Here is a 16,637-nt window from a genome sequence, read left to right on the forward strand (position 1 = left end):
AGGTACCAAAATTCACTGTTAAACACACAAAGCAAAATATTTTTTTTTTTTTTTTAATTTTATTTGAACAGCAATCAGAACTAATGGGTTCTATGAGCTGTTGTGAGCAAGATCTTACAAACTACGTTTGTTTTATTACAGATGGCAACACAAACAGTTGTCACATCTCTGTATGATAAATTTTTATTACAATCTCTGTAATAGGGCAAGTATGGTGCAACAATGGCGGGTGAGGGCTATTTTCACTTGGAAACTTATAAGCAAAATAATAACATTGAAAATAATGCGGTATTAGTCAGCGAACCTTCTACTTCGGGACTGATTTCTAAATCGTCCGTTGTAAATAATAAACAAAATATGAATCACATTGAAAACAATATGGAGTTAGACACCGAATCGTCAGCTGCTTGTCAGGTAGCCAATCCGTCCGCTATTAAATGCAGTTCACAAAATCTTGACAGCAATCAAGAATGGAAAGTTGCTACAAATAAAAAACGACATCAAAGTGAATCATTATCTAATAATGACACTGCAAAAAAAGTGACCTCCAAGGATTATTTGCTCAATCCGACGCCCACAAAAAAATTATTATGAAGTTTTAGCCAAAAATACCGCCTTACCATCAGAAACTCAAAAGGAAAAAACGCAACCCAGCAGACCTCCTCCAATATTTACCCACGAAATAGGAGATATCAAGCCGCTCATGCAATTACTCGAAGACAAAGCCCCGAAACAATATAGCCTAAAACTGATCAGTTCTTCTCAAGTAAAATTCAATCTGGAAATCGTTCAATGTACACGCTGCCAAAGGTACGGCCATACAAGAAATTACTGCCACCGCACCACAAGATGCGTGAAATGTCGATCATGTCAAATGTGCCCTTTGTGGAGAGGATCACCTCGCCAACTACAAAAGCTTTAGCATCTATGGAGAACAATTCTAAAGAAAATATTCTCCTTTACGACAAAGAACCGCAACGACTCTAAACTCTACTTCAAATCCTATCCTAAGACCAGGACTAACTTTCGTAAACATTACCAGAAACAGCGCAACACAGCCCGAAGACGCAACGAACACAAACAACAACAACATTGGCCACAGTAATAACACTGATAACAATACAAATAATATAACAAACGACTTTACCGAACTAAAAAATATGATAAAAACATTGACAAAACAAATGTGCACAATGCTCAATTTACTCACGACCATTTTAAAAAATAACAAATAATAATGTCTATACAACTAAAAATTTGCTTATGGAATTCGAACGGCTTGAGCAATCATGTCCAAGAACTTAAATATTTTTTATCTAACAATAACATAGACATTATGTTAATTTCTGAAACTCATTTCACCGATTTACACCATAGCATACGTTTTCAAAACTACCGACTATACTACACTAACCATCCTGATGGCAGACCACATGGCGGTACGGCAGTTATCATCAGGGCTAACATCAAACATTACGAGATGGAATCATTTAACACCGACTCACCAACTCATTGTGTCGGCAATCTACTGTCCGCCGAAACATAAAATTACAGAAAATCAGTTTTCAAATTTTTTCGACAGCCTTGGAAATATGTTCATTGCGGGCGGAGATTTTAATGCCAAACACACATTCTGGGGGTCGAGATTGATCACCCCGAGAGGCCGACAATTATTTAATGCAATTAGTAATAATGACCTCAGAGCATTTTCAACGGGTGAGCCCACTTACTGGCCAAGTGATTTAAACAAAATTTCAGATCTTATTGATTTTTTTATCACAAGAAACATTTAAAAAAACTGTATGGAATTAAAATCAAGCTTGGATCTAAACTCTGACCACTCGCCTATAATTCTTCAATACTCGACTCAAACACCGGCCAAAATTTCAAGTTCAATCACAAATAAATTCACAGATTGGAATCTTTTCCAAAGAGAGGTAGAAGACAATATATCTTGTAATATTCGTCGGAAAAGCAAAACTGATTTGAATAATGAACTAAAAAACTTTACAAATATAATTATTGAAGCAGCCAAGACATCAAATCCTCAAATGGATCATTCAAACGACCACTCCCTGCCAATTGACATTAAAAAAACTATAGCATATAAAAGAAAACTACGAAAAATTTAGCAAATTACCAGATCACCCAAAGACAAACAAAAATTTAACAGAGCGTGCACGGATCTCAAAACATTAATAATAAATTATAAAAATGATTCTTTCAAAAATTATCTGCATAATCTTTCAGGAACCAGTGATACAAATTATTCTCTCTGGAGAGCGACCGAAAAACTAAAACGACCCACTATACCTATTCCACCATTAAGAAAATCAGATGGTTCTTGGGCAAGAAGTCCTAAAGAAAAAACTGATGAATTTGCCGAACATTTACGCCTAACTTTTCAGCCCTACCCGAGTACATGCGATCCAAATGATACTACGTTTATCACCGAGTTTCTACAGAACTCGCCGTCGACTGTAACCCAGCCTGTTAAACGTTTCACAGTGAATGAAGTAAAGCAACAAATCCTGAAAGCAAATGCAAGAAAATCTCCAGGGCCAGATGAAATTTCTATCACAATGTTGAAAAAATTACCCGATAAAGCTATCAGAATGATTACAATAATAATAATAATAACTCAATACTGAGGCTAAAAACTTTTCCCCAGGCATGGAAAATGGCAAAAATCATTTTGATTACTAAACCAGGAAAGGACCCTCATCTCGTTTCATCTTACAGGCCGATCAGTTTGCTGCCTTTCATTTCAAAACTTTTTGAAAAACTGATCCTTTGGCGAATCAAAGATTTCCTGCAGGATTTGGATCTAATTCCAAATCACCAATTCGGGTTCCGCGACCAACATTCTACTATAGAGCAAGTTCATAGGATTGTAAACATAATCAACAACGCATTCCATAGAAAAGAGTATTGTTCTGCAGCCTTCTTAGATCTCACAAAGTCTGGCACACAGGCCTAATGTACAAAATAAAAAGATGTCTTCCAGATACTTTATTTCAACTGATAAAATCCTATCTACAAAATAGAATTTTTTTTGTCAGTATAGCTAATACAGACTCAAATATCACTAATATAAATTCCGGGGTGCCTCAAGGGAGCGTCTTTGCTACTACATTATTTTTAATTTATACAGCAGATTTTTCAATCTCTACGGATACAAGTGTAGCCATATTTGCTGATGATACGTGTATTATCGCCGTAAACAAAGATCCATAAGCAGCATCGTGCAGTCTTCAGCAACATCTCATCAAAGCTGAAAAATGGTTTTCACTGTGGCGAATAGAGGTCAACAGCTCAAAATCGGTCCATGTAACATTCACACTATGCAATCAAACATGTCCTTTAGTTGAACTTAACAATGCAATGATTCCTCCCAAAGAGTCGGTGAAATACCTTGGCATCCACCTGAAAACAACGTTGGAAACAACGTATAATTAATAAAAAAACAGCAATTAGATCAAACCTTTAAAAAATTCTACTGGCTACTAAACAACAATTCTGAACTCTCAGTTTACAATAAACTGTTAATATACAAGATGGTACTCAAGCCCATATGAACCTATGGTCTCCAACTTTGGGGTACAGCAAAAAAAAAAGCAATCTGAACATCATCCAACGTGCTCAAAACAGAATCCTGAAGCAAATATTAAAAGCTCCTCGTTACACCCCTTCATGGATTATCCATCACTGGCTTGCTCACAATCGAGGAACAAATTTTAGTGGTTGCTTCTAAATATAAAAATAGGATTGACGTACATCTCAACTAATTGGCCAGCAGAGTTTACCAGGATAGTCAGCCCACCAGATTGAAAAGAAAATTGCCACAAGACATTATCTAGTCCAGTTAAACCTAATTACTATTCTTTTTTATATTTTATTTGATTGTTTGTTTTTTATCGTTTTGTTTTTTGTATTTCTTTTCTTTTTTTATTTTATTATTATTATTATTTCTTATTATTATTAACATGTGTTATATATACCTAGTAGACACGCCGCTGGGTGTTGCTACTATCTTCTTGTTTATATTATATGATAATTATTGTTAGCAATCTCTGCTTAATGTTAATGAATATGTAAAACAGATTGCAGAATAAATTAAATAAAAAAAAAGTTACTTTTGTGATGTGTCAAACATTATCAATTCTTTAAAATGTGGAATAATAAACTACATACAAAATACAACTAAATACAATATTAGGGCATACAACCACGTGGCTGTGCAATATATTTGATATAAATAGTGGGGCGCATGGCATCGTGCCATAAGGCAAATTGCTGGAACTTCCTGTACCAAAATATATTATTTTAAAAAGATAAAAAAATAATTACTTTAACAAAACTGGATTTTTGAGAAACTATAAATTTTTGAAAAAAAATATTTTTTTTTGAAAAAAAAACTTTTATTTAAATATTTTGGAAGTTCTGAACTTTTTTCAAAGCAATCGTACTGCTTTAACTGCATAGAGACAAAATATAGAAGCGCGAAAGCGCCGCGTCGCCATCTAACGGATAAATATTGCTACAAAACCCATAGGAATGTAAACAAAATTTTATAGTCAAAATTTATACTTACTGCTAGAATCTCAATAAAATATCTGATAATTTTATGTGCATATGGCTAATGATAATTTTTGATTGCCAAATGGCATTTTTTACTTTTTTACTAGATCTCCAAAACCGCTAGACCTGCCTTCATGAAAATTTAATCATTTGTTCATCTTGCTAATACAAGTAAAATGTTTTTTAAATTATTAAAGTCGGACACTCCGATCTCTTAAAAACTGAGTTACCATTTTTGGCACTTTTTTCCCCGTATCTTCGGAACAGCTAGACCTGCCTTCGCCAAAAACTAATCAGCACGTCTCCTTATCAATACGAATCAAATGTTTTTTGAATTATTCAAATCGGTTGATCGGTGTTCCCGAAATCATCGACGAAAATTTGTATCCGCACACACACACGCACACACATACACACATACACACACAAACACACACACATACATCAATTTTTTCTAAGGTAAACCTTTGGAACGTAAAGATAGATAAAAATTTTCATTTTCCATTTTTTTGCGATTACTATAACTTACCCTAAGGGAAGTTAATTATAAACTGTATACAGTTCATTTGAATGTATTTGAGAAAATTGCAAATCGCAATGTTTAGATTTAATTAAAAGCAATAACTTTATCTTTGAAGTAAACGGTTCAAAATTTTATCTAAATATCTAAATTTCAAATTTGGTTGATTAAGGGGTTACACGGGTTTCTTCGACCAAAAAACGGCCTTTTTTCAATATTTAATAAACATTTTGTAAAATTAACATCACGACAAAATTTGCGGCAGTCCCTCGGAAAAAAGTGCCTCCGCGTTGTCAGCAGAACTTCTTGCAGAAACATCCAAAATAAAAATAATAAATACGTGTTTTAGTAAACACAATAAATTAGGTAATGGACGAAGAAAAATAAAAATAAATGAAAATTGGATTTTTGGCAAACGTTTTCTTAAAAAAATGCAAATTTCGATAAAAATTTTTGACATTTTTTTTTAAATAGTTGTAAATTTAAAAAAATCCTTTGTTCAAGACTTTGTAAATGATATCTCGTAGACTTGTGTGAAATTTAATTAAGATCGGTTGACTAGTTCGCGAGAAATCTTGACAAACGTCTTTGAAAACATAGTTTTGAGAAAAACGCGTTTAAAGTTTTAAGAGACAATAAAGGTAAAGGTATTAGTCGGATTAACTTGAAAATTTAGGACAGTATTCTAGAGATGTTAAAGAATTTAATAAGACAAAAAAAAACAATTTTTTGAAACCGTGAAACCCATGTAACCCCATAAGACAATTATTACACATTTCGGAAAGTTCATGCTATTTGCCTTATGGCTAAATGCCACTTTCAAATAGTTAAGTTTTGTTTATTTACTTTTTATGAAATAAGAATAATGAAAGTTACAATATTTATAATAATCTATTTAAAAACATTTAATATTGCTCGGGGAGGTACGGGAAGTACCAGCAATTTGCCTTAAGGCACAATGCCATAAACTACTAGTTTAAGTTTATTATTAGAAGAAGTCTATCTGATGTTTTCCAATTGTGGCCTTGTATATTAATATGACGAATAATAAAGAAGAGGTCTGTTTATTATCGAATACCCACAATTTACAAACGGTATTACAATATGCATTTGGCCAAAGTTCATGAGCGTAAAGCTAATCCGAATAAGTCGTTTTCTGCCACTGCCCGGGGGACAATCATTGACCTTGATTTATGTGATGAATTTTCCATGCGATAGATCTCCTACGAAGTTTGGTAAAATGAATTTAATAACTAGTTGTGTAGGGCATCGTGTTTCATGGCAAATTTCTGAAACTTTCAGCACAAAAAATTTTATTTTTTTTGAATTTTTTTAACTTTCCGTAGGGCAAGTTATAGTAATCGCAAAAAAATCAAAAATGAAAATTTTTATATATCTTTACGTTTCAGAGGTTTCTGAACATTTTGGCATACCTTAAAAAAAATGGATGTATGTGTGTGTGTGTGTGTGTATGTATGTATGTGCGGATACAAATTTTCGTCGACGATTTCGGGAACACGGATCCACCGATTTGAATCATTCAAAAAACATTCGATTCGTATTGATAAGGAGACGTGCTGATTAGTTTTTGGCGAAGGCAGGTCTAGCCGTTCCGAAGATACGGGGCAAAAAGTGCCGAAAACGGTAACTCCGTTTTTGAGAGAACGGAGCGTCCGATTTGAATAATTCAAAAAACATTTCACTTGTATTGACAAGATGAAGAATCGATCGATCGAAGGTCTAGCGGTTTTGGAGATATGGAGGAAAAAGTAAAAAAATGAGCCATTTGGCGGTCAAAAATGATTATTAGACATATGCACATCAAATTATCAGATATTTTATAGAGATTTTAACAATAAGTATACATTTTGTTAACATTCCTATGGGTTCCGTACCAATTCTTATGCGTTAGACAGCGACGCGGGGCTTACGCGCTTTATATTTTGTCCCTATGCAGTTAAAGCAGTACGATTGCTTTGAAAAGAAAGTTCAGATCTTCCACAATATGTCAAAATAAAGAAAAAAAACCTTTTTTTTAAAAAAAAAAATTTAATTTTTTTTTTTTTTTTTAAAAAAAGTAATTTTTTGTCCAATTTATAGTTTCTCAAAAATCTTATTTTTTCAAAGTAATTTTTTTTCAAAAATGTTAATCGTTTTTAAAAAAATAATAATTTTTGGTACGGGAAGTTCCAGCAATTTGCCTTAAGGCACGATGCCTTAATTGCCTTAAGACAGAATTCCACTTACAGCTAGTTTTTTAAAGCGATTGCGCTGCTTTGCCTGCGTAGAGACAAAATATCGAAGCGTGTAAGCGCCACGATGCAGATTAACATTAGTACGGAACCCATAAAAATGTTAACATTTGTATTTAATATTAAAATTTCTATGAAATATCTGATAATTCCGTCAAAAAACATTCTTTTTAATTTCCTGTAGGGAAAGTTATTGAAATCGTCCAAAAATCGAAAATAAAAATATTTGCATATTTTCACGATTTAGAGGTTTCTGAACATTTTGGCATACCTCAGAAATAATGATGTATGTGTGTGTGTGCGTAGGGTAGAGCGGGGCTAGTTGAGCATAGAGGGAAATTGAACAATCAAAATATCTCGAAAATTATTCACCGTCCGTTTAGGCATTATATGGCGGAAAGATAGAGGTTTGGGAGAAATAAACATCCCGCGATCGCTAGTGGCAGCTGGACAAAGACTGAGGCTCCCGGGCGTTTTGTTTATTTTGAGACCAAAAAATAAAAAAGTAATTCATCACGAGTTTTTGTCTGGTTTAGTCAAATGTTATTTATTTTTAATCAGGTAAATGTTATTCTGCCATATAATTATAGTACTTTTAATATGCACAGAGATTCTGGGTATAATTCTCACGTTTTTTTTATAAACTCACTTTTATTTTGAAATTCCGAGTTGGGGTTAGTTGAGCATAGTTGCCAAACTTGTTCTGTCACTAAGACAATTACTATTAACTTCCAAAAATTAATTATTACTTTTAAGATTTAAGCTAAGTCTATGAGTAATAATATAAAGAAATAATGATTTTAAACAAAAATACTGAATATATTGGTAAAATAATTCCTAAGATACGATATTGTTTTGTTGATTCTACTTTTGGTTAATTATTCAAAGCAAATTACTATAAGTTTTGTTTTCTCTGTCAATATAGACTATAAATATAGAACTGGTTATTAAAAACTTATTTTATTTCATCACTAATCGACATTGAACCTATGATTTCATTATACTTTCTTAGTGCTCAACTATACCTATGGGGTACATCGAGCATACTTGACTTTTTGCATTTAAACAGCTGTAGCTTTTAAATTTTACTTATTACCAAAAAATAGTATTAACACTTTTGTTAAGCGATAAACAACAAATTAATTAAGCCGTATAGCAATTTATTGAGACTTTTCATTGAGGAGCTACATCCGTTTAAGTAAAAATTTGCTCAACTAGCCCCGCCCTACTCTATGTATGGATAAATTTTTTCGTTCACGTTTTCGGGAGCACGGATCAACTGATTTGGAATATTCAAAAATTCGGTGATACGGAGCAAGGAATGCAGAAAATGGCAATTAAAGTTTTGAGAGAACCGAGCATCCGATTTGAATGATTTAAAAAACAATAATTTCGTAATGATGGGGTATAATGGTGATTAGTTTTTGGTGAAGACAGGTCCAGCCGTTTTGAGATAAGAAGCTAAATGTGCAAAAATAAAATTTCAAAAAAAAAACATTGGAATCATTTTATACCATGCAACACTAGTTACTTTTTTATTAGGTCTCCAAAATCACTAAACTTTTTCAAAAAAAATATTCAGTTTTTTATTTCGTTAATTAAAATTAATTATTTTTTGAATTAATCAAATCGGACGCTCCATTATCTTAGAAATTTAATTAAGTTTTTTGGCATTTTCATTCCATATCATCTAAACAGTCGAAACTGCCTTTGAAAGAAACTAATCAGCACGTAATCCCATAAATACGAATCGAACGTTTTTTGAATTATTTAAATCGGTTAATCCGCGTTCACAAAAACGTCGACGGTTTTAGACAAGAGATTCCACCATGTGTCAAATGATGTAGCAATAGCAGTTGTTTTCAAGCAAATTAATGAGATTGTAAGTTTTTTAATATATCCTTGAGAAAAATGATTCGCTGAACGGGAACAATAAACCTATAATTAGCACAACATTAAAGTGAACCTGTTCTTATCACGAGTAGAAAAACAATAAAAACCATCAAACTGATGTTAGGAAATCTAGAGATTATATGAAAACCTTACGTCTATTACCTTAAGGTAAGGCTTGATTTTTTAATAAATTTGAATCAACAGGTGGAATACGTGCTAATGCGTCAGTAGTTAGAACGAGTCTTGCTCGACTGATGCTTAATGTTGAAGACCCAAAACAAAACAGAAAGATATTACTATTATCGTCAGTGGTTACTTTGGTGCCTACTTATGGTATATTAGATGTCAAAACTCAAAAATCGCGGAGAATTGCACGACCTACAAATCGTCTGAGTGTGGAAGAAATTTGCATTTTGCTCAATATCGGAGGCATCTCATAGTTCTAGCAGAGAAAGAACGACTGAGTCCTGAAAATTTGAGAATAGAAAAACGGCAGAACAGTATTGATTGATAGCAGCAACTGTAGGATGTTACAGTGAAGGGCAGATGAGCGCAACGTTTTTATTCCAAACATCAAAGTTTGGTTGAATCGGAAGCACGGAGAAAAAAAAAATTACACTACACAAATACTATTTGGGCACGGTTGTTTTCGAGCCTACCTACACCACTTCAAGCACGATAGCTCGCTGGATTGCTCATTTTGTTTGGTCAAATTCAAAGATGTTGAGCACGTGTTCTTTGTGTGCCCGCAATTTAGTGCTTTACGTGACGATGTAGAAGAGATATTGAGGTGTTGCATTTGGAATTATATCTAGACAGTATTGAGTTTGACATACCTAGACTAAAGTCTAGTATATGATGCATAAAAGCATTTCCTTTGCTATACAAAAAACAAAAATTTGTACATTCACACTCTCTCTCACACACACATATCCCGACAGGGAAGCCAAATTCGGGTATTGGGGCAAAATAAAATAGTAGTAGCCACCGTTTGTGTATCCTTGTAGTTTGGAAAAGCTGGCTGTTCTTTGAATCAGAGGGCAAGAGCGAAATAAAATAGCTATCGCGGTAAAATAGAAAAACTCCCCTTTCGGCTGGTGGGGTTGTTCGAGCGGATGAGGAAACACTGCTTGACAGAAAAGTCTGGATGATCCATATAGCGCAGCGTGCGTGGTAACTCTAGGCATCAAGGTGCACGGCCGGAGTCATCAGCCGGCTGATAATTTCAACGCAAATCGGCTCAATGGGGCGCGAATAACTCGGACACTAGAGAAACTGTCCAAGCAGACTTTGAAACAAGGTTAATCTTTACAGTACTAAACACTGGGAATGTCACAACTTTTAGAAGACAAGCATATCCGGAATCTATCCTCAACATTGCACTGCAAGGATAGCAAACATGATAAGAGACTGATCTGTATCTGAAGAGTATATTGGCAGCGATCATCAACATGTGACATTAAGCGTTGAACCTGGACCGACTCGACCATGCATAACTCACAAGTAGAGGTGGAATGCTGAGAAGCCTAATTCTAAAGTGTTGCAAACCCTTAAGCACCTAACGCCTCTACACAACGACTAAAAGATAGCGGTGTACACAGTACAGCATATTAGTGGTCATCAGTGATAGCAAAACTGCGAAAAATATGCAACGTATTACGTTGCCACGCAACAAGAGCAGCAAAACGTTTTTCTAACCAGGACATACAAGCTAACGAGTACAAATAGGCCAAGAAAATTCTAAACAAGCAAAAAAATCAGCTAACGCCGGATTGTGGAAGAAATTTGCAACAATATTGACAAAGATTTCTGGGGAAAAGCCTATCAAATTGTCACTAAACGACTTGGGAAAACTTTACTCAAAGCGCCAAAATCTTCTACTATGGTGAATAGCATCGTAGCAAAACTTTTCTTTAAACACCCGCTATGGGAGAAAAGACAGCACGTGTAAAACAGTACAAAATCACCTTTTAGTATCAAGGAACTGCAAAATGCGGTGAAAACCATCAAGACAAGAAAAGCACCAGGTTCCGATGGCATCCCAGCCAAAGTGATTAACACTGTAGTTCTAGAATTTCCAGTTGTTCTCTTACAATGCTTGCCTAGCAACCGGCACGTTTTCTACGGTCTGGAAGCGGCAGACATTGTTGCTATTGAGAAGGAAACCCCTATAACATCATTGTTGTTTAGACCACTCTGCATGTGACACATTTCCGGAAAATTGTTTGACATGCTCAAACAAAGCAGGCGTCGCAACGACATCGTCTGCGCCAGAGGTTTTGCCAATAACCAATACGGTTTTCGAACAGGACGACCGTGCGATCGGGAAATAACGAGGACAGCATGGTATGGTAGTTTTAACTCTCAGAAGGTATGGCTCCTCCTAACAATCGACGTTAAATGCCTAGAAAAGTGCAAATTCGGAGGAGATTTTAGACGCCCTAAAGCATAAATTTGACGTAAAAGCTAGAGAACTATCTTCACAAGAGAAAGATAATAGGCGAAACGATCTTAAAATAATCTGCATTTTTTAATTTAACATTGTTGAACGCTATTATAGAGACTTGTTAAGTGTTACCTGGTTCCAAACTTGCACTTTAAATAAAAATAATTAACAACAATTATCTAGATTTTTTTCGTTTTTATCTGATTGCAAATCTGCACTGATGCAATAAACTGCATTTTTGAATTAACATAATTGAATGCCGTTATAAAGACTTGTTAAGTGTTGTCTGGTTCCAAACATGCACCTTAATATAAAATAATTAACAATGTTTGTATAAATTTGCTCCTAAAGTTTTATCTGATTGCAAATCTCCACTCTTGAAATAATCTGCATTTTTTAAATTAGCATAATTAAAATTAATTGAATGCGAATTATAAAAACTTGTTAAGTATTGGAGCACCATCGAAGACATTATAGGCGCCAGACTATCCCCTGCAAGTCTGGTGACCTATATGATAAAACTAGAAGAAAACTGGTTAGCTGTGGCAGCTTACAGCACATTTTGAAGGATAAAACTGGAGAAACGGACTAGTAGCCGGAAGTAGGTGTCGCAAGACGCAGCACACTCTAGCGAGTATTAACGCTTAAGATCTGTTTTTCGCAACTCTATAGAAAAAAAACTATCGGTATATGGCATCGTGTCTTAAGGAAAATTGCTGAAACTTTCCGTAACCAAAAATTAAAGTTTCTGAAAAATATTCAATTTTTTTAGAACGTTGAAGACAAAAAAAGATTTTTCGATTTTTTAAATTTTTGAGAAAAATTTACGTTTTTGATAAATTCTATTTTTTTATACTTTTAAATATTTTGAACATTTTTTTAAAGCAATTGCTATACGTTAGCTGCATAGAAACGAATTATCGAAGTGCGTAAGCGCCGCATCGCAGTGTAGCGGATAAATATTGGTACGCAACCCGTAGAAATGTAAACAAAATTTGTGATCATGTCTAATGATAATTTTTGTTCGCCAAATAGCATTTTTTTTCACTTTTTTTAATGGATCTCCAAAATCGTCAGACCTATCTTTTCAAAAATTTTATCAAGTTTTCATGTAGTCAATGTGTCATTTTCATGTTGTCAATAAAATGTTTTTTAAATCACTCAAATCGGACGCTCCGTTTTCTCAAAAATTGATTTACGATTTTTGGCTTTTTTGCCCCGTACTTTGGAACGACTAAACCTACCTTTGCCAAAAACTACTCAGTACGTGTCTCCTTATCAATAGAATACGATTGCTTTTTGAATTATTCAAATTGGTTGATCTATGTTCTCAAAATTGTCGACAAAAAATTGTATCCGCACATTCATACACACACACATACACACATACATCAAAACGTAAAGATATATAAATAATTTTTTTTTGATTACTTTAACTTACCCTAAGGGAAGTTAAAAATATCAAAATAATTCAAAATAGAAAAAAAAAAGGTTTTTTTAAAACAAGGCATTTTTTGGAAAATTTCAAAATTTTCTACGATCTCATTTTTTAAGGTTTTTAAAAAAGTTGAAGTTTTGGTAAAAATTTAATTTTTTACGGAAAGTTCCAGCAATTTGCCTGGAAAGTGCACGATACACGATACCATGCCCCATTAGTTATATATCTTTATTTTCCACTGGTTTCTAAACATTTTGGCATAATTGAGGAACAATGGATGTATGTGTATTTTTTGTGTACGGATACAAATATTCGTAGACGATTTCAAGAACACGGATTAACCGATTTGAATAATTTAAAAAACGTACGATTCCTATTGATAAGGAGACGTGCTGATTAGTTTTTCGCAAAGGCAGAGCCAGCTGTTTTGATACAAATTAAAAAGTGCCATAATTGATATTTAGTTTTTGAGATAACAAAGCGTTCGATTTTTTTTATTTATTAACGCAACGCGACTACTTCGAAAAAAGTTCAAAATTTCAAAAATATTTCAACTTATGGAACTTATCGAAAAGTCACTTCTCTTTAAAATTTTCAAAGTTATCAAAAAATTTTTTTTTCAAAGTTTTAAATACATTTCCAACATTTTTAAGAAATTTAAATTTCAATACGGTAAGTTTCAGCAATTTGCCTTTAGAGCACGATGCCATGCACCTCTAGTTTACAGAGATAACACTGTAAGTAATCTTGATTTGATATTTCGTGAGAAGAATCCAGAGTTGGAATAACTATTTCTTCAATTTATCTTTTGTAAAATTGCTGTATTTAACTTAATTTAATTTTTTATTCGCTATTTTTACACCTTTATCAAGGTAAAGGTTTAGTTGTAAACTTTTATAGAGATTTTGTAAAAAACGGTTAAATTGAACTTAAAATTAATAATAGATTCTAAAAAACAATTAAAATATGTATACTTAAAAATTATATTAAGGTCTCGTAAACTGAACCACAGTGCTCACAACCAAAAAAATAACGAAAGAAAATATTCTTGTGATAGATTTTCAAACCTTGCCATTTATTTCCAGATATCGATGTCGTAAAAATCACTGTGATGGCCTACATCTTGTTTCTCCTATTTTAAATATTGTTGGTAAATAATCCTTAACTTAAATTTTCACTTGGTTATTACATCGGCTGAAAAGTTTCGAGGCATACACACAGGTGGGTCCGCTAACAAAAAACACATATGATTTTTAGGATGTACGTATATCTTCAAACGATACTTGTCATATTTTCATGATAATCTGACGATTAGTTTACAAGTTACAGAGGTTCAAGTGATAATACTTTCAAGTTTATTAAAACCATACATTCAAAGCAACTTTGTTGATTTATCATTGATGGGTAAAAATACCATCACAGACAAAGTATCGCTTGATAAGTTTTTTATGGACTATTATTCACAGATTTAGTTATATAAATCAAAAATATATTTCCAATTGAATTGAATGTTTCCAACCTGCCCATTATTTATTATTATGTGTGTATGTGTGTACAAATAAGTCGAATGATATCAATGAGAATATCGGATTTAATTCGGGTTTTGTGTTATAAAATTGTGAGTCTCATAATTATCGAAGAGACAAATTATAGTATTTCTTCTTGTTGTAACTTGAAATGCGCATTGGGCTACGTTGCACCGGATGGCCGCTATTATGTGTCATTTGATGAACAAACGCAATTGTCCCTATACATCAATAACAGACGAATACTAATACAATGTAACACGTAAAGTGAAAAACATGAGGAATAAGAAATCGTAATTGCAAAAAGGTGTCATTTCTATGGTTAAACGACTCGGATCTGTGTCTCAACACTTCGGACGGCGGTTTCGAATTGACACGAACGTATAATTAATGTTCAAATCAAGGAAAATTCATGTGAGAAATAGGAAATGATAAAATAACATTGTTTTGTAAGATTTTATTTCAAAACAACGCGTAGGTCAAAATTCATTAACTTTAACTTTGTTTTACTTTCTGATTGTACAATAGTCGAGTTAATCGTTTTTCAAAATATTTAACTTCCCTAGGGTATGCTATAGTAATCGAAAAAAATTCGAAAATGAAATATTTTATATATATTTACGTTTTAGAGGTTTCTGAACATTCTGGCATACCTTAGAAAAAATGACTTACAGTGCGTGCAAATTCAAATTTTGAAGTCGATGGTTATGAAAACTTAGATCAACCGGTTTGAGTAATTGACAAAACACATTAGATTCGTATTGATAAGGAAACGGCTGATTAGCTTTTGGCAAGGACAGGTCTAGCCGTTCCGAAGATACGGGCAAAAATGGTAAATCAGTTTTGGAGAGGACGGAACGTCCGATTTGAATTATTCAAAGAACATTTAATTTGTACGGAGTTTTAGTAAAAAAAAAAAAAAACGCCATTTGGCGGTCAAAAATGATCATTAGACATATGCACATCAAATTATCAGATATTTTATAAAGATTTTAATAATGTAGGTATATATTTTATGTATTTTTCGGGTTTGGTACCAAGATTTTTAATTTTAAAGTTCACTTATAGAACTAAAACAAATGTCCTCGACATTTTCGATAGTATGAAATAAGCGATTTGAATGATTAAAAAAATGTACTCGATCTCAATGCGTTTTTGCAAAAGGCACGTCTAGCTTCGAAGGTATGGAGTGCAAAGGGTGTAAACATGGTCATGCAGTTTTTGAGAGAACGAATCATCCGATTAGATTAATTCAGAAAATATTTTGCTTGTGTAGATGGTGTGACAAAATGCTTCGACAAAAAATTACGTAATTTTGAAAAATTTCAAAAGAAATTTTGTAATTTCAGAAAAAATTAAAATTTTCAAAATTTAAAAAAAAAATCAAAATTTTGAATAATTTGATAATATATCGAAATTAAAAAAAACGATTTTCTACAAATTTTTTTAGAATATTTCGAAATTAAAAAAAAAATTGATTATTTTTAAAAATTGCAAAATTCTAAAAAAATTAAAAAAAAAGAATTTTTTCAAAAATTCTAAAATATGCCGAACTCTCAAATAATTTCCAAAATTTTGGTATATGTAATCTATTTGAAAATATTTAAAACAATTATTGATTGAGTCATTTTTATTAATTATTGATTATTTGCATTCCTCGAACGTTTAATTACGGTACGGAAAGTTTTTGCCTTAAGGCACTATGCCATGCACCACTAGTCTTTTTATATCTATGCTTTGCAATTTGTAATGTTTTGTTCTAGCTATTTTTGGTTGTTTGGTTTAAAATTGACAATTGTATTTGTTTCCCTAACTTAATTAGATTGATGTAACCCGCAAAAACAAAAATTGATTGTAATGCAAGTTTTGAGTTCAGTCAAAAATTTTTAATATATTTATATATAATTATGGATGAAGAGTGAGGTTTAAAAATCCGCGAGTCAGATCCACCACCAATATCTCAAAAACAAGTGAAGTTTAG

General features: G+C 32.9%; 1 protein-coding gene across 1 annotated transcript in view; it reads right to left on the reverse strand.

The window, feature by feature from the left end:
* Positions 1 to 2,801: 2,801 nt before the first annotated feature.
* Positions 2,802 to 16,637, reverse strand: part of LOC113375684 (annexin B9-like) — a 29,273-nt gene continuing 15,437 nt past the window's right edge. Inside the window, exon 3 of the mRNA XM_026615619.1 lies at positions 2,802 to 2,867. Within this exon, the coding sequence (XP_026471404.1) occupies positions 2,802 to 2,867 (66 nt within the window). The remainder of the gene's footprint in view (positions 2,868 to 16,637) is intronic.

The sequence above is a fragment of the Ctenocephalides felis genome, unplaced genomic scaffold (genome assembly GCF_003426905.1).
Source record: "Ctenocephalides felis isolate EL2017-DRISC unplaced genomic scaffold, ASM342690v1 CF-g0.4_SCAFFOLD_01886, whole genome shotgun sequence".
In the NCBI taxonomy this organism is placed as follows: domain Eukaryota; kingdom Metazoa; phylum Arthropoda; class Insecta; order Siphonaptera; family Pulicidae; genus Ctenocephalides; species Ctenocephalides felis.